Here is a 15,959-nt window from a genome sequence, read left to right on the forward strand (position 1 = left end):
AGCACCCCTCTGTGCCTCTGCCCTGGGCAGCAGGCAGGGGCCAGGAGCTTCCCCCAGCAGAGCTGCAGAGCCAGCCCAGGGAGCAGACCTTGCTGTGCTCAGGCCTGGAGCCCAGGGCAGAGGCAGGAGGTGCAACCCTCCACCCCCCAGCCCCTCCTGTGCCCTGCATGGAGCTCCCCAGCACCTCCTGCAGCTCCAGGAGGAGAGGCTGGCTGGGGGCCTCTGTGCTGCCCAAGCTGCAGCAGAGGAGGAGGAGGAGGAGGAGGAAGCTTCTCCCAGGCTGTGGGGCTGGGGAGGGCAGAGGCAGCCTGCAGCCCACAGCTCCATGCAGGGCAGGTCCTGCTTCAGCCCCAGCACTCAGGGCAGCACAAAGCCAGCTGTGGCTGGCAGGGGTGGCAAAGCCTGGCTGGCACCTCAGGCCCCTTCTCCTCACCCCATTCCCTCCAGGAAGGGGAAGCTGCCCCTGGGGAGCTGCTCTGGGCCTGCCACTGAAGCCTGGGCAGCAGCAGGGCAGAGGCTGAGTTCCAGCTGAGTTCAGGATGGGTGCTGAGGGCCAGAGCAGCCTCCAGAGCCTTGCAGTCCATGTCCCAAGGAGGAGAGAGACTCCAGGGGGCCCTTAGTCTGCAGCCTGCCTGTATTCAGCCAGCCAGGAGGGGAGGGAACAGCGCTGGGAGCCAGGGGGAGTCCAGAGCCTGCTTCATCTCCTCCAGGCCCTCCTGGCCAGCTGGGCGCCGGGGGGCGCTGCAGGGCCTGGCCGCGGCTGGGGCAGAGGTGCTGCGGCGGCTGGGCGCCAGCAGGGGGCAGCATCACTGGTACTGCCGGTACTCGCCGAAGGGAGGAGGCTGCAGCTGGGAGGGGTCCTCGGAGAGCTGGGGGCCTGCAGGCAAGGCAAGAGGGGAGGGGGAGAGAGACAGCAGAAGGCTCTGGGTGAGAGACTGCAGCAGCAGCTCCGCACAGCCCGGGGGGGAATGAAGCAACAGGGCTGGAGGTGCCTGGGGGCAGGCAGGGGCAGAGCTGAGGGGGCCCTGGGCAGCCTGCCCCAGGGTGCAGACCCCAGCAGGGAGGGAAAGAGCTCAGAGAGCATCAGGAGAGCAACCCAGCCCCCAGCCCCTCCTGCCCAACCCAGCCCCCAGCCCCCCCTGCCCAACCCAGCCCCCAGCCTCTCCTGCCCAACCCAGCCCCCAGCCCCCCCAGCCCCCACTGCCCAACCCAGCCCCTCCTGCCCAACCCAGCCCCAGCCCCTCCTGCCCAACCCAGCCCCAGCCCCTCCTGCCCAACCCAGCCCCTCCTGCCCAACCCAGCCCCCAGCCCCTCCTGCCCAACCCAGCCCCCAGCCCCCCCAGCCCCCACTGCCCAACCCAGCCCCTCCTGCCCAACCCAGCCCCTCCTGCCCAACCCAGCCCCAGCCCCTCCTGCCCAACCCAGCCCCTCCTGCCCAACCCAGCCCCTCCTGCCCAACCCAGCCCCCAGCCCCTCCTGCCCCAACCCAGCCCCCCCTGCCCAACCCAGCCAGGCTCCGAGGGCCTCAGCCAGGCCCCTCCTGAGCACCCCCAGGGATGGGGACTCCACCACCCCCCTGGGCAGCACATCCCCAGGGCCAATCTCTCTGTCTCCCCTCCAGCCCAAACCTCCCCTGGCACAGCCTGAGACTGTGTCCTCTTGTTCTGGTGCTGGGTGCCTGGGAGAAGAGCCCAACCCCCACCTGGCTCCAACCTCCCTGCAGGGAGTTGCAGAGAGCAAGAAGGTCTCCCCTGAGCCTCCTCTTCTGCAGGCTAAGCAACCCCAGCTCCCTCAGCCTCTCCTCCCAGGGCTGTGCCCCAGACCCCTCCCCAGCTTTGTTGCCCTTCTCTGGGCCCGTGGAGGTGTCTGAGTGTCCCCCTGCAGTGGGGGCCCAGCAAGCAGAGGCAGGGGAAGGCAGGGGCAGGCTCCCTGCTGTCTCTTACCGTTGGGGAACTGGGCAGAGGCAAACCTGGTCAGCAGGATGCCAGCTCCCTCGATGAGTGCCAGCAGGATGCCCCCCATGGCTGCAGAGCCCACCATGGCCACAGGCCCATCTGCAAGGCAAGGCAGAGGCTGCCTGCTCCACTCTGCACTGCCCCCCTGCCCCCCAGCAGCAGCCTCAGAGGCAGCCCTCTGCAGCCACTCAGCCTCATTAGCATCCCCAATCAAAGCTAATTAGTGGGCAATGCCCCCCCTCCCCTTCCTTGCCCCCCATCCCCTCCCCCAGCAGGGAACAAAGAGCCCCTGAGAGCTTCCTCAGAGCTTCCACAAGCAGAGGGCAAAAAGCTTCCCAGGATGGGAGGGGTTGGGAAGGGACCTCTGGAGCTCCCCAGGCCAGGCAGGGTCAGCTCAGGTCACACAGAGCACAGCCAGGAGGATGTTCAATGTCCCCAGCAGGGCTCCCCCAGCAGAGCTCAGCCACTCCAAGCCCTGCCCCAGCAGGGCTCCCCCAGCAGAGCTCAGCCACTCCAACCCCTGCCCCAGCAGGGCTCCCCCAGCAGCTTGCCCAGGGGCACAGTGCCCAGGGGGGGTTGGAAGCTCTCCCCCCCAGCAGACTCCACAACCTCTCTGGGCAGCCTGCTCCAGGCTCCAGCAGCCTCACCCCAAACAACTTTCTCCTCCTGCTCAGCTCCAGCCTCCTGCCTGCCACTTTCTGCCCCTTGGCCTGGCCCTGGGCACCACTCAGCAGAGCCTGGCCCCAGCCTCTTGCCCCCCACAGCTCCTTTAGCTCTTGCTGAGCATTGCTCAGCTGCCCTCTGGGGCTGCTCTGCTGCAGGCTCTCAGCCCCAGGGCTCTCAGCCTTTGCTGCTCCCAGAGCTGCTCCAGGCCCCTCAGCAGCTTCCCAGCCTCCCCTGGACTCTCTCCAGCACTTCTCTGTCCCTCCTGAGCTGGGGAGCCCAGAGCTGGCCCCAGGGCTCCAGCTGTGGCCTGGCTGGGGCAGAGCAGAGGGGCAGCAGCCCCTCCCCTGCCCTGCTGGCCACACTCTTCTCCATGCCCCCCAGGCCCCCATGGAGCTCCTTGGCCCTGAGGGCTCCTTGCTGGCTCCTGGGGACCTTGCTGGCCCCCAGCACTCCCAGCTGCTGCTCCTTGGAGCTGCTCTCCAGCAGGTCCCCCCTCAGCTGTGCTGCTGCAGGAGGTTGGTGCTCCCCAGGGGCAGTTCCCTGCCCCTGCCCTGGCTCAGCTTCCTGAGCTTCCTCTCCCAGCTCTCAGCCTCTTCAGCTCTCCCTGGCTGGCAGCACAGCCTGGGGGGGTCAGGCACAGCTCCCAGTACCTCAGGCTCCACTCTGCCTCCCTCCAGCTCTTGGGTAGGGCTGGGCCCAGTACCAAGCCCTGGGGACAGCACCAGGCAGAGGCCTGCAGGCAGGCTGTGATCCCAACCCCAGCTCCCAGCCTGGGCTCTGGGCTGTGCTCCTCCCCAGGCTGGAGGCAATGGGAGGTCACAGCACAGAAGGTTTTCAGCCAGGGTCCTCCTCAGCTCCTTACTTCTTGCAGCTAAAATGGCTCCAGTCAGAGCTCCACTGGTGATGGAGTTCCAGGGATCCTCCTTGCCTCTCATCCTGACCATGCTGCAGTCGATCATGGAGAAGAGTCCTCCCCAGACAGCAAAGCTCCCTGGGCACAGCAGCAGCCAGGTCACAGCAGGCAGCTGAGGCCCTGGGCTCAGCCAGGCAGCAGCTCCAGGCTGCCCTCAGCCACACTCTGGTGGAGACACAGACCTGGGATCCCCCAGGCCCAGCCCTGCCCCAGGGCACCACCCCCAGGGCCCTCAGCACCCAGCCCTGCCCCAGGGCTCCACCCCCCAGGGCCCTCAGCACCACCCCCCAGGGCCCTCAGCACCACCCCCCAGGGCCCTCAGCACCCAGCCCTGCCCCAGGGCACCACCCCCAGGGCCCTCAGCACCGCCCCAGGGCCCTCAGCACCACAGCCCAGCCCCAGGGCACCACCCCCTAGGGCACCACCCCCCAGGGCCCTCAGCACCACCCCCCAGGGCCCTCAGCACCACCCCCTGGCCCTCAGCACCACAGCCCTGCCCCAGGGCCCTCAGCATCCCCCCAGGGCCCTCAGCACCCAGCCCTGCCCCAGGGCACCACCCCCCAGGGCCCTCAGCACCACAGCCCTGCCCCATGGCCCTCAGCACCATCCCCAGGGCCCTCAGCACCCAGCCCTGCCCCATGGCCCTCAGCACCATCCCCAGGGCCCTCAGCACCCAGCCCTGCCCCATGGCCCTCAGCACCATCCCCAGGGCCCTCAGCACCACAGCCCTGCCCCATGGCCCTCAGCACCACAGCTCTGTGCCTTTCAAACCCCTCCAGGGCTGGGGGCTCCACCACTGCCCCTGGGCAGCCTGGGCCAGGCCTGGGCAAGCCTCAAGGGGCAGAAACTGTTCCTCATGGCTAAGCTGAACCTCCCCTGGGGCAACCTGAGGCTGTTTCCTCTCATCCTATCCTTTATTCCTGGGGAGCAGAGCCCAACCCCCCCTGGCTGCAGCCTCCTCTCAGGGAGCTGCAGAGAGCAATGAGGTCTCCCTCAGCCTCTCCTCCCAGGGCTGTGCCCCAGACCCCTCCCCAGCTTTGTTGCCCTTCTCTGGACACCTTCCAGCAGCTCAACCTCTTTCCTGACCTGAGAGGCCCAGAGCTGGACACAGGATTATGCCCCCCCCGCCCCCCCAGCACATCTCCTCCCCAGCTGAACCACTGCTGGGGGCCCCAGGGCCACCTCTCCTCACTGCCCAGACTAAGCACCCCCCCCTGAAACCCAGCTGGCCCTGCCCCAGCTGCCAGCCCTGCCCCAGCTGCCAGCCCTGCCCCAGCTGCCAGCCCCCCTGTGCCCCCCAGGGCCAGGCAGTGCTCACCTCCCAGCTGGGGAGCTCTGGTCTTGATGGCTGTCAGGCTGCCCCTCAGCCGATGGCTCACACCCTGGGGGCAGACAGAGCACAGTCAGAAGCTGCTGCAGCCTCCTCCCCTGCAGGCCCCCAGGGCCCAGCTGGGGATCCTGAGGCTGCCCTGAGCCAGCTGAGGGGAGCAGGGAGCAGGAGCCAGGCCCTGTGGTGCTGCCCAGGGACACAAGGAGGAGCAGGGAGGCAGCCAGGAGGCTCCACCTCAGCAGGAGGAGAAAGCTCCTTGGGGGGAGGCTGCTGGAGCCTGGAGCAGGCTGCCCAGGGAGGTTGTGGAGAGCTTCCAACCCCACCTGGAGGTGCTCTGGGTGCCCTGTCCTGGCAGGGGGCTTGGGCTGGATGAGCTCCAGAGGTCCCCAGCAGCCCCCAGAGCTGCACAGCACCAGGCCCCCAGAGCTGCACAGCACCAGGCCCCCAGCTGAGAGCCCCAAACTGCCTCCCAGCAGCCCAGAGCAGTGCAGGCCACACAGACTGCTCAGGGTTAGATCAGGGATGAAGGAAAGAAGGAGGAACAGAGTCCCCAGCAGAAATCTGCAGGAGATTCTTCCTCCTTCCAACTCCTTCCACTTCTCAGGAGCAATGGACAGGGCCAGGCCAGAGGAGATGATTCTAAACCCCTCAGTGAGGGGAATTGGCTTTCATGGCAGCAGCTGCCCCTAGAATGGGGCTGAGAGCCTCAAACTGCCTCCCAGCAGCCCAGAGCAGTGCAGGCCACACAGACTGCTCAGGGTTAGGTCAGGGATGAAGGAAAGGGAAGAGTCCCCAGGACAAATCTGCAGGAGATTCTTCCTCCTTCCAACTCCTTCCACTTCCAGGAGCAATAGACAGGGCCAGGCCAGAGGAGGTGATTCTGAACCCCTCAGTGAGGGGAATTGGCTTTCATGGCAGCAGCTGCCCCTAGAATGGGGCTGAGAGCCCAGGGTTTAGAGCAGGAGTCCTGCAGGCTCCAACTGCCTCACACCCAGGCCACACAGACTACTCAGGGTTAGATCAGGGATGAAGGAAAGAAGGAGGAACAGAGTCCCCAGGAGAAATCTGCAGGAGATTCTTCCTCCTTCCAAGTCCTTTCACTTCCAGGAGCAATGGCCAGGGCCAGGCCAGAGGAGGTGGTTTGGAACCCCTCAGTGAGGGGAATTGGCTGTCCCTAGAATGGGGCTGAGAGACTCAAACTGCCTCCCAGCAGCCCAGAGCAATCCAGGCCACACAAACTGCTCAGGGTTAGGTCAGGGATGAAGGAAAGAAGGAAGGACAGAGAGTCCCCAGGAGAAATCTGCAGGAGATTCTTCCTCCTTCTAGGTCCTTCCACCTCTCAGGAGCAATGGACAGGGCCAGGCCAGAGGAGGAAGCCCAGCCCAGGCCTCAGCTCCCTGCTGGCAGATGGAACCAGCAGCAGCAGCTCAGGCAGCAGGGCCCCAGCCTGCTGCTCCCTCCCCAGCCCAAGGCAGGGCAGGCAGCTGCCAGTGTCCCCCCTGCTGCCAGCAGGAGCAGGACCCAAGGCCAAGGTGCTGGCAGGACCCCAAGGGCTTCAGCAGAGGCTGGGCTGAAGCCATGGAGGCCTTTCCTGGCCCAGGGCTTGCTGCTCCCCCAGCTGCTGGGGGTGGGGCAGAGGAGCAGAGCTGTGCTCTGAGCAAGCCCCCAGAGGCTCTACTCACCACTGGGGAATTTCTGAAGCCCTTGATGGCTTGGAAGATGCCACCTCCTATGGCTCCCATGGTGAAAGCACCTCCACAGTCATCTACTATCCTCCAGGGGCTGCAAAGAGAAGCAGAGAGGACTCAGTCCCCCCTTGGGCAGCTCCACCCCTCCTGCACTGAGAGGGAAAGTCACCAGCAAAGCAAGGCCACAGCACCCAAAGGCAGCATGAGGAGCAAGGCCACCAGCTGCAGCCTCAGGCCCAGCTGAGCAGCCCCCACCACAGGCCAGGGGCAGATGAGGGAGGGAGAAACCAACCCCAGCCTCTGCTGAGAGCCTCCCTGGAGCTGTGGGCATCAAACTCCCAGCAGAGGCACAGGGCTGGAAGGGAACCTCCAAGGTCCTCTTCTCCAACCCCCTGCAGGCAGCAGGGACAGCTCCAGCTGGGGCAGGCTGCCCAGAGCCACAGCAAGGCTGCCCCTGAATGGCTGCAGGGATGGAGCCTCAAGTGGGGCAGGGCAGGGCCAGGCACTGACACAGGCTGGGCAGGGACTGGCTGGAGAGCAGCCCCAAAGGAAAGGCCTTGGGGGTGCTGGGGGAGGAGAAGCTCAGCAGGAGCCAGCAGGGAGCACTGGCAGCCCAGAGAGCCAAGCAGAGCCTGGGCTGCAGCAAGAGAAGTGTGGCCAGCAGGGCCAGGGAGGGGATTCTGCCCCTCTGCTCCACTCTGCTGAGCCCACAGCTGCAGCTCTGGGGCCAGCTCTGGAGCCTCTGTGCCAGGAAGGCTCTGGAGGGGCTGGAAGGTGTCCAGAGCAGGGCCAGGAGGAGGAGCAGAGGGCTGGAGCTGCTCTGCTCTGCAGACAGCCTGAGAGAGTTGGGATTGTGCAGGCTGGAGAGGAGAAGGCTCCCAGGAGACCTTCTTGTGGCCTTCCAGGAGCTGCAGGGGGCTGCAGGAAAGCTGGGGAGGGACTTTGGAGGGTGTCAGGGAGGGATAGGACTGGGGGGGGGGCTGGAGCAGAAGTAGAAGTGGGGAGCTGGAGATTGGCTGTGAGGAAGAAGTTGTTGGGCAGGAGGGTGGTGAGAGCCTGGCCCAGGCTGCCCAGGGAGGTGGTGGAAGCCTCCTGGCTGGAGGTGTTTGCAGCCAGGCTGGAGGTGGCTGTGAGCAAGCTGCTGTGGTGTGAGGTGTCCCTGCCCATGGCAGGGGGCTGGAGCTGGCTGAGCCTTGAGCTCCCTTCCAGCCCTGACAGCTCTGTGACCAGCAGAGAAGAGAACAGAACAGCTGAGGAGCAGAACTCCCTTCCTGCATGAGCAGGGGGAAGGACATTACCTGCAGCCCCCAGCAACCAATCATCATTGAAAGACTGAATCATAGAATCAATCAGGCAGGAAAAGAGCTCAGAGCTCAGCAAGTCCAAGCTGCCCCCCAACACCTCCTGACAACCAAACCCTGGCTCCAAGCCCCTGTGGAACCCCTCCAGGGATGGAGACTCCACCACCTCCCTGGGCAGCACATCCCCAGGGCCAATCTCTCTGGCTCGGAAGAATTTCTTCCTCCCCTCCAGCCTCAACCTCCCCTGGCACAGCCTGAGACTGTGTCCTCTTGTTCTGGTGCTGGCTGCCTGGGAGAAGAGCCCAACCCCCACCTGGCTCCAACCTCCCTGCAGGGAGTTGCAGAGAGCAAGAAGGTCTCCCCTGAGCCTCCTCTTCTGCAGGCTAAGCAACCCCAGCTCCCTCAGCCTCTCCTCCCAGGGCTGTGCCCCAGACCCCTTCCCAGCTTTGTTGCCCTTCTCTGGACACCTTCCAGCAGCTCAACCTCCTTCCTGACCTGAGGAGCCCAGAGCTGGCCACAGGACTCCAGGTGTGGCCTCAGCAGTGCTGAGCACAGGGCAGGATGAGCTCCCTGCTCCTGCTGGCCACACTCTGCCTGCTGCAGGCCAGGCTGCCCTTGGCCTTCTTGGCCCCCTGGGCACACTGCTGCCTCCTGTTCAGCTGCTCTCCCCCAGCACCCCCAGGTCCCTCTCTGCCTGGCAGGTCTCAGCCACTCTGCCCCCAGCCTGGAGCTCTGCCTGGGGTTGCTGTGGCCAAGGTGCAGCCCCTGGCACTGGGACTTGTTGAATGCCAAGCCTCAGCCTGCCAGGCTGCTGGGGCAGCTCAGCTCCCCCACCCCCTGCCCAGCTTGGCCCAGCTGCCCTCTGGAGCTTCTGTGACCCTTGTGTGCAGATCTCCTTTGCTGATGTGCCAAGCTTTGTGCTGCACAAGGCAGAGCTGGCATCGATGGGGAAGCTCAGGAACCCCAGAAGCAGCCAGGCTGGGAGAGACCTCCAAGCTGTCCCAGCCCAGGCCCAGCAACTGCAAAGCTGGGGCAGAGCCTCCCAGGGTCTCTGTTGGCAGAGGTGAGCAGAGAGCTGCATGCCTGACCCTGAGCCTAAGCTCCCATCCACACTGTTTCATTACAGGGCTCTGGGGCAGTGCAGGGGCAGTGCAGGGGCAGTGCAGGGGCAGTGCAGGGGCAGTGCAGGGGCAGTGCAGGGGCAGTGCAGGGGCTGGGGCAGGGGCTGGGGCAGTGCAGGGGCAGGGGCTGGGGCAGGGGCTGGGGCAGTGCAGGGGCAGGGGCTGGGGCAGGGGCTGGGGCAGGGGCTGGGGGCAGGGGCTGGGGGCAGGGGCAGGGGGCTGGGGCAGGGGGCTGGGGCAGGGGGCTGGGGCAGGGGCAGGGGCTGGGGCTGGGGCTGGGGGCTGGGGGCTAGGACCTGGGGACAGGACCTGGGGGCAGGACCTGGGGCAGTGCTGGGGGCAGGACCTGGGGCAGTGCTGGGGGCAGGGCCTGGGGCAGTGCTGGGGGCAGGACCTGGGGCAGTGCTGGGGGCAGGGCCTGGGGCAGTGCTGGGGGCAGGGCCTGGGGCAGTGCTGGGGGCAGGACCTGGGGCAGTGCTGGGGGCAGGACCTGGGGCAGTGCTGGGGGCAGGACCTGGGGCAGTGCTGGGGGCAGGGCCTGGGGCAGTGCTGGGGATAGGGCCTGGGGCAGGGCTGGGGATAGGGCCTGGGGCAGGGCTGGGGACAGGGCCTGGGGCAGGGCTGGGGACAGGGCCTGGGGCAGGGCTGGGGATAGGGCCTGGGGCAGGGCTGGGGGCAGGGCCTGGGGCAGGGCTGGGGGCAGGGCCTGGGGCAGGGCTGGGGGCAGGGCCTGGGGCAGGGGCTGGGGACAGGACCTGGGGCAGGGGCTGGGGACAGGACCTGGGGCAGGGGCTGGGGACAGGACCTGGGGCAGGGCTGGGGACAGGACCTGGGGCAGGGGCTGGGGACAGGACCTGGGGCAGGGCTGGGGACAGGACCTGGGGCAGGGCTGGGGACAGGACCTGGGGCAGGACCTGGGGATAGGACCTGGGGCAGGGCTGGGGACAGGACCTGGGGCAGGGCTGGGGACAGGACCTGGGGCAGGGCTGGGGCAGGGCCTGGGGCGGGGCTGGGGATAGGACCTGGGGCAGGGGCTCAGAGCAGCTGTGGATATCTCCCCCCCAGGGAACACTCCAGGTCAGGCTGAACAGGGCCCGAAGCAGCCTGACCCAGAGGAAGGTGTCCAGGGCAGGGATCTTGGACTAGAGGAGCTCGAAGGTTCCTCCCAAGCCCCAAGCCCCGGCCCGGTGCTGCCGGCTGGGCAGTAAGGCTCCCGGGGTGGGGGGCCAGGCCGCTGCAGGCAGGAGGCTGCAGGCCAGGAGACAGCAGGCTCCGAGGGGGAACGGAACAGACCCCGAGGGAACCCAGAGGGGACCCTGCGAGGGCTCTGAGGGGGCAGCGCGGGGCTGCAGGCAGCCTGGCAGGGCCGTGCGGGGCCGAACCGCCACCGGGGCAGGGAGGCTGTGCCCAGAGGCAGCGCCGCAGGCCTCAGGGCCTCCCCGGCAACGCCGCTGCGGCCCCCCGTCCCTCAGAGAGTTCCCGCCGGCTCTCTAGGGGCGGCAGGCTGCCTGCTCCGGCACTACGCCACCGGCGGCGCAGGCCCAGGCTCCGCCACCGCTCCCCTCAGCCTGGCCGCGCTGCGCCGCCTCAGGAGCGGCCCCGCCAAGGTCACGCGTCCACCTCAGCCAGGGAGCGGCGGCGGAGAAGCGCCTAGCCGGCCCCCCCCCCGCCCCAGCTCCCCGCCCGGTCCCGGTCCTACCGCACCCCCCCCGGGCCCCGCCGAGCCCCCAGGCCCCAGGCGCCGCCGGCCGCTCACCAGGGCTCGCGCGCGTACTCCTCCATCTTGGCAGCCGCCCTCTGCCGCCCCCCCCCGCCGCCTGATTGGCTCAGCTCCCCCTGCGCCGACCAATGAGAGATGGAAGGCGGGACTAAACGGCAGGAAGTGAAGCCTTTTGCGCATGCGCACTTCCCATCCGCCCCCTCCCCCCCCCCCCCCGCGGCTGACGGACAGCGGCGCGTGCGCTGGGCCGCGGCGGGGGCGTGCGGAGGGACCCCGCGGCGCTGCCCCCCCGCGCCGCTGCCCCCCGCGCCGCTGCCCCCCCGCGCTGACCCCGGCGCTGCCCCTGCGGCGCTGCCCCCTGCGCTGCCCCCCGCGCTGCCCCCGCGCTGCCCCCGCGGCGCTGCCTCCCGCGCTGCCCCCCCGCGCTGCCCCCCCGCGCTGCCCCTGCGGCGCTGCCCCCCGCGCTGCCTCCTGCGCTGCCGCCTGCGCTGACCCTGCGCTGCCCCCTGCGGCGCTGCCCCCTGCGGCGCTGCCCCCTGCGGCGCTGCCCCCCTGCGGCGCTGCCCCCTGCGGCGCTGCCCCCTGCACTGCCGCCTGCGCTGCCCCCTGCGCTGACCCCGCGGCGCTGGCCCCCGCGCTGCCCCCCGCGCTGCCCCCTGCGGCGCTGCCCCCCTGCACTGCCGCCTGCGCTGCCCCCTGCGCTGCCCCCTGCGCTGCCCCCTGCGCTGCCTCCTGCGCTGACCCCCGCGGCGCTGCCCCCTGCGCTGCCCCCTGCGCTGACCCCGCGGCGCTGCCCCCCCGCGCTGCCTCCTGCGCTGCCGCCTGCGCTGCCCCTGCGCTGACCCTGCGCTGCCCCCTGCGCTGACCCTGCGCTGCCCCCTGCACTGACCCCGCGGCGCTGCCCCCCCGCGCTGCCCCCCCGCGCTGCCCCTGCGGCGCTGCCGCCTGCACTGCCGCCTGCGCTGCCCCCCGCGCTGCCCCTGCGCTGCCCCCCGCGCTGCCCCCGCGGCGCTGCCCCCCGCGCTGCCCCCCCGCGCTGCCCCCGTGGCGCTGCCCCCCGCGCTGCCCCCTGCGCTGCCTCCTGCGCTGCCTCCCACGGCCATGGAACGGGAATGGGTCTGGGTGGGATCCAGTCCAACCCCGCTGCAGCCAGCAGGGACAGCCCCAACCACAGCAGGTTGCTCCCAGCCCCACACAACCTGACCTGCCCTGGTGCCAGCCATGGGGCAGCTCCCAGCTCTCTGGGCAGCCTGGGGCAGGGACTCACCACACTCACAGTAAAGGATCTCTTCCTTATATCCGTTCTAAATCTCCTCTCTCAGTTTAAAGCCATTGCCTTTTGGCCTATTGCAGTGTGCCCTTGTAAAAAGTCCCAGTCTGGAGCCTTTGGTTTCTTTCCCCTGGAAACTTGAGAGGCTTCCAAAAAGCTCAAGATGCTCACCTGGCCAGGGGGAGGTGCTGAGGATGCTCACCTGGCCAGGGTGAGGTGCTCAGGATGCTGCTTTGGCCAGGGGGAGGTGCTCAGGATGCTCACCTGGCCAGGGGGAGGTGCTCAGGATGGTCACCTGGCCAGGGGGAGGTGCTCAGGATGCTCACCTGGCCAGGGGGAGGTGCTCAGGATGCTCACCTGGCCAGGGGGAGGTGCTCAGGATGCTCACCTGGCCAGGGGGAGGTGCTCAGGATGCTCCTCTGGCCAGGGGCAGGTGCTCAGGATGCTCACCTGGCCAGGGGGAGGTGCTCAGGATGCTCACCTGGCCAGGGGCAGGTGCTCAGGATGCTCACCTGGCCAGGGGGAGGTGCTCAGGATGCTCACCTGGCCAGGGGGAGGTGCTCAGGATGCTCCTCTGGCCAGGGGCAGGTGCTCAGGATGCTCACCTGGCCAGGGGGAGGTGCTGAGGATGCTCACCTGGCCAGGGTGAGGTGCTCAGGATGCTGCTTTGGCCAGGGGGAGGTGCTCAGGATGCTCACCTGGCCAGGGGGAGGTGCTCAGGATGCTCACCTGGCCAGGGGGAGGTGCTCAGGATGCTGCTTTGGCCAGGGGGAGGTGCTCAGGATGCTCACCTGGCCAGGGGGAGGTGCTCAGAATGCTCCTCTGGCCAGGGGCAGGTGCTCAGGATGCTCATCTGGCCAGGGGGAGGTGCTCAGGATGCTGCTTTGGCCAGGGGGAGGTGCTCAGGATGCTCCTCTGTCCAAGATGCTGTGCTCAGGATGCTCCTCTGTCCAAGATGCTGTGCTCAGGATGCTCCAGGGTGATGCCCAATCCCTTCTCTACCACAGAGCTGTGCTTTGCAGATTGAAGGCTCATGCACTGAACGTGCAGGGCTTCCAAAAGTCATCCTAGCACTTCCCAGGGTCCACAGGACCAACTTTGTCCCTACAGACCTAGGAGCGCCCTGTAAGCTCATGAACCATGGCAGAGCTTTCTGCCCAGTGCTCAAACACTGATCACACAAACTGCCTCCTTGGACACAACCAGGCACATGTGTCCAGCCTGCTCCTGCAGCCAAGACTCAGCCTGAGGTCTTCATGACCCAAAGCAGGATGAAAATCAGCTTCTCCTGGTCCAGTCTTAGCCCCTGGGTGGACAAGGATCATAGAATCATAGAATCAATAAGGTTGGAAAAGGCTTCAGAGATCATCAAGTCCAAGCTGTCACCTAGCACCTCCTGACAGCCAAACCATGGCTCCAAGTGCCACATCCAATCCCCTCTGGGACACTTCCAGGGATGGGGACTCCACCATCTCCCTGGGCAGCACATCCCCAGGGCCAATCTCTCTGGCTGGGAAGAACTTCCTCCTCCCCTCCAGCCTAAACTTCCCCTGGCACAGCTTGAGACTGTGTCCTCTTGTTCTGGTGCTGCTTGCCTGGAAGCAGAGCCCAACCCCCACCTGGCTGCAGCCTCCTCTCAGGGAGCTGCAGAGAGCAATGAGGTCTCCCTCAGCCTCCTCTGCTCCAGGCTCAACCCCCCCAGCTCCCTCAGCTGTGAGACTATGACTTGGAGGAGCTGAAAGCCAACTCTGTGCCCCTGGGGCAGAGAGCTCAGCCCTGGATTCAGCATCACAGAGTCACCAAGGCTGGAAGAGACCTCAGAGCTCAGCAAGGCCAAGCTGTCACCACAGACCTCATGACCAAACCATGGCTCCAAGTGCCACATCCAATCCCCTCTTGAACACCTCCAGGGCTGGGGACTCCACCACCTCCCCAGGCAGCCCATTCCAATGGGCAGTCACTCTCCCTGTGTAAAACTTTCTCCTCCCCTCCAGCCTAAACCTCCCCTGGCACAGCTTGAGACTGTGTCCTCTTGTTCTGGTGCTGGCTGCCTGGGAGAAGAGGCTGGGCTTTGATGCAGTTGTTTCCTCCTTGGAGGTGTTCAAGGCCAGGTTGGATGGAGCCTGGAGCAAACCTGCTGTGGTGGGAGGTGTCCCTGCCCATGGCAGGGGGTTGGAGCTGGCTGAGCCTTGAGCTCCCTTCCAACCCTGACAGCTCTGTGGCTCTGTGACCAGCAGAGAAGAGAACAGAACAGCTGTTGGAGCTGGATGATCTTGAAGGTCCTTTCCAACCCAAAACCCTTCTGGGATTCTCTGTGGGTGGTGCACCAAAGCACTTAGCTGCTCTAAAAACCATGGCCCAAAGCAGTCCTTGGAGCTGAGCTGCTTCTCCTGCTTTACTTGACTGCTTTCAGAGGCTTTAAAAGCCTCCTTGGGAGTGTGACTTCCATGCTATGATGAAACCATGGCACAGCTGCCCTTAGTCATGGACCCATGGAGCACTCCAGGCTGGGAGGGACCTCCAAAGCTCAGTCTGACCTCCCTGCAGTCAGCAGCACATCCCCAACTAGATCAGGCTGCCCAGGGCCTCCTTCAGTCTTATCTTGAATACCTCCAGGGATGGGGCCTCAGGCACCTGCCTGAGCAACCTGTTCCACTGTTCCACCACCCTCACAGTATCACAGTATCAGTCAGGGTTGGAAGGGACCCCAAGGATCAGCCAGCCCCAACCCCCTTGCCATGGGCAGGGACACCTCACACTAGATCAGCCTGGCCACAGCCTCAGCCAGCCTGGCCTTAAACACCTCCAGGGACAGAGCCCCAACCACCTCCCTGCACAACCCATCCCAGGCCTTCACCACTCTCATGGGGAAGAACTTCCTCCTCCCCTCCAGCCTCAATCTCCCCACCTCCAGCTTCATTCCATTCCCCCTAGTCCTAGCACTGCCTGAGATCCTGAGCAGTCCCTCCCCAGCCTTCCTGCAGCCCCCTGCAGATCCTGGAAGGCCACAATGAGGTCACCTCGGAGCCTTCTCTTCTCCAGCCTGCACAGCCCCAACTCCTTCAGTCTGTCCTCATAGTGAAGAGCTCCTTGCTGATACCCAATCTACATCTGCCCCTCTCTAGGTTGAAGCCCTTGCCCCTGCTCCTGTCCCTGCAGACCTTTGCAAACAGTCTCTCCCCATCCTTCCTGTAGCTCCCTTCAGGTCCTGGCAGGCTGCTATTAGGTCTCCCCAGAGTCTCCTCCAGGCTAACCCCCCCCACCCAGGTGTTGGGTCTGTGTCAGCCTGGAGAGCAGAAGGCTCCATGGAGACCTCCTGATGGCCTTCCAGTACCTGAAAGGGGCTACAGGAGAGCTGGGGAGGGACATTTGGCCAGGGCTGGGAGTGACAGGATGGGGGCAATGGTTAGAAAGCAGAGCAGGGGAGCTTAAGGTTGGAGATTAGGAAGAGATTCTTTACTGTGAGGGTGCTGAAACACTGGAACAGGCTGCCCAGAGTTGTGCACACCTCCTCCCTGGAGGTGCTCAGGACCAGGCTGGATGAGGCCTGGAGCAAGCTGTGCTGGGGGGAGGTGTCCCTGCCCATGGCAGGGGGTTGGAGCTGGCTGAGCTTTGAGCTCCCTTCCAGCCCAACCCAGTCTGTGATGCTGTGGTTGATGTCAAGGCAGGATGGGGCAGGGCTGGTGCAGTGGTGGAGCTCACCAGAAGGTGGTATTGTGGCTCCTGCTTTGACCGAGGAGAGGAGCTGGGAAGAGTGGCAAAACCTCAGCTGCATCCCAGTCCCTGCAGCTTGGTCCAGCCCGGGAGCAGCCCTCTCCCCTCCCCTCCCTCTGCCTGGGCCCACGCTGCTCCAAGCCATCTTAGGCTGGCAATTCCTTGCAGCAGACTTTGTCCTTTCCCCCAGTGAGAGGCTGAGCAATCATCCTGCCCATCCCTGTCACAGGCTGGGGGAGGTTGTGGAGCTCCCTGCAGAGCCCACGTGGGGCTGGAGCTGC

The 15,959-nt window shown here is 66.2% G+C and overlaps 1 protein-coding gene across 1 annotated transcript; it reads right to left on the bottom strand.

Moving 5' to 3' along the window:
* Window positions 1-616: 616 nt before the first annotated feature.
* TIMM17A (translocase of inner mitochondrial membrane 17A) lies at window positions 617-10,812 on the bottom strand. The gene is made up of 6 exons (XM_068164687.1): window positions 10,731-10,812; window positions 6,547-6,646; window positions 4,853-4,916; window positions 3,484-3,612; window positions 1,944-2,054; window positions 617-877 (listed from the first exon to the last, which is right to left on the bottom strand). Exons 1-6 carry the CDS (start codon window positions 10,754-10,756, stop codon window positions 807-809), a joined length of 501 nt encoding a protein of 166 aa, XP_068020788.1. The 5' UTR covers window positions 10,757-10,812; the 3' UTR covers window positions 617-806.
* Window positions 10,813-15,959: the final 5,147 nt, after the last annotated feature.

This window comes from Melanerpes formicivorus, unplaced genomic scaffold (assembly GCF_026170545.1).
Source record: "Melanerpes formicivorus ecotype bairdi unplaced genomic scaffold, bMelFor1.0.p_v2 SCAF_82, whole genome shotgun sequence".
Classification (NCBI taxonomy): domain Eukaryota; kingdom Metazoa; phylum Chordata; class Aves; order Piciformes; family Picidae; genus Melanerpes; species Melanerpes formicivorus.

Coding starts and splice junctions, on each gene's coding strand:
- TIMM17A (XM_068164687.1), bottom strand. CDS start 10,756: ATGGAGGAGTACGCGCGCGAGCCCTG. Junction 6,647..10,730: donor GAGTACGCGCGCGAGCCCTG/GTGAGCGGCCGG, acceptor TTCTCTTTGCAG/CCCCTGGAGGATAGTAGATG. Junction 878..1,943: donor CTCTGCCCAGTTCCCCAACG/GTAAGAGACAGC, acceptor CCTTGCCTGCAG/GCCCCCAGCTCTCCGAGGAC.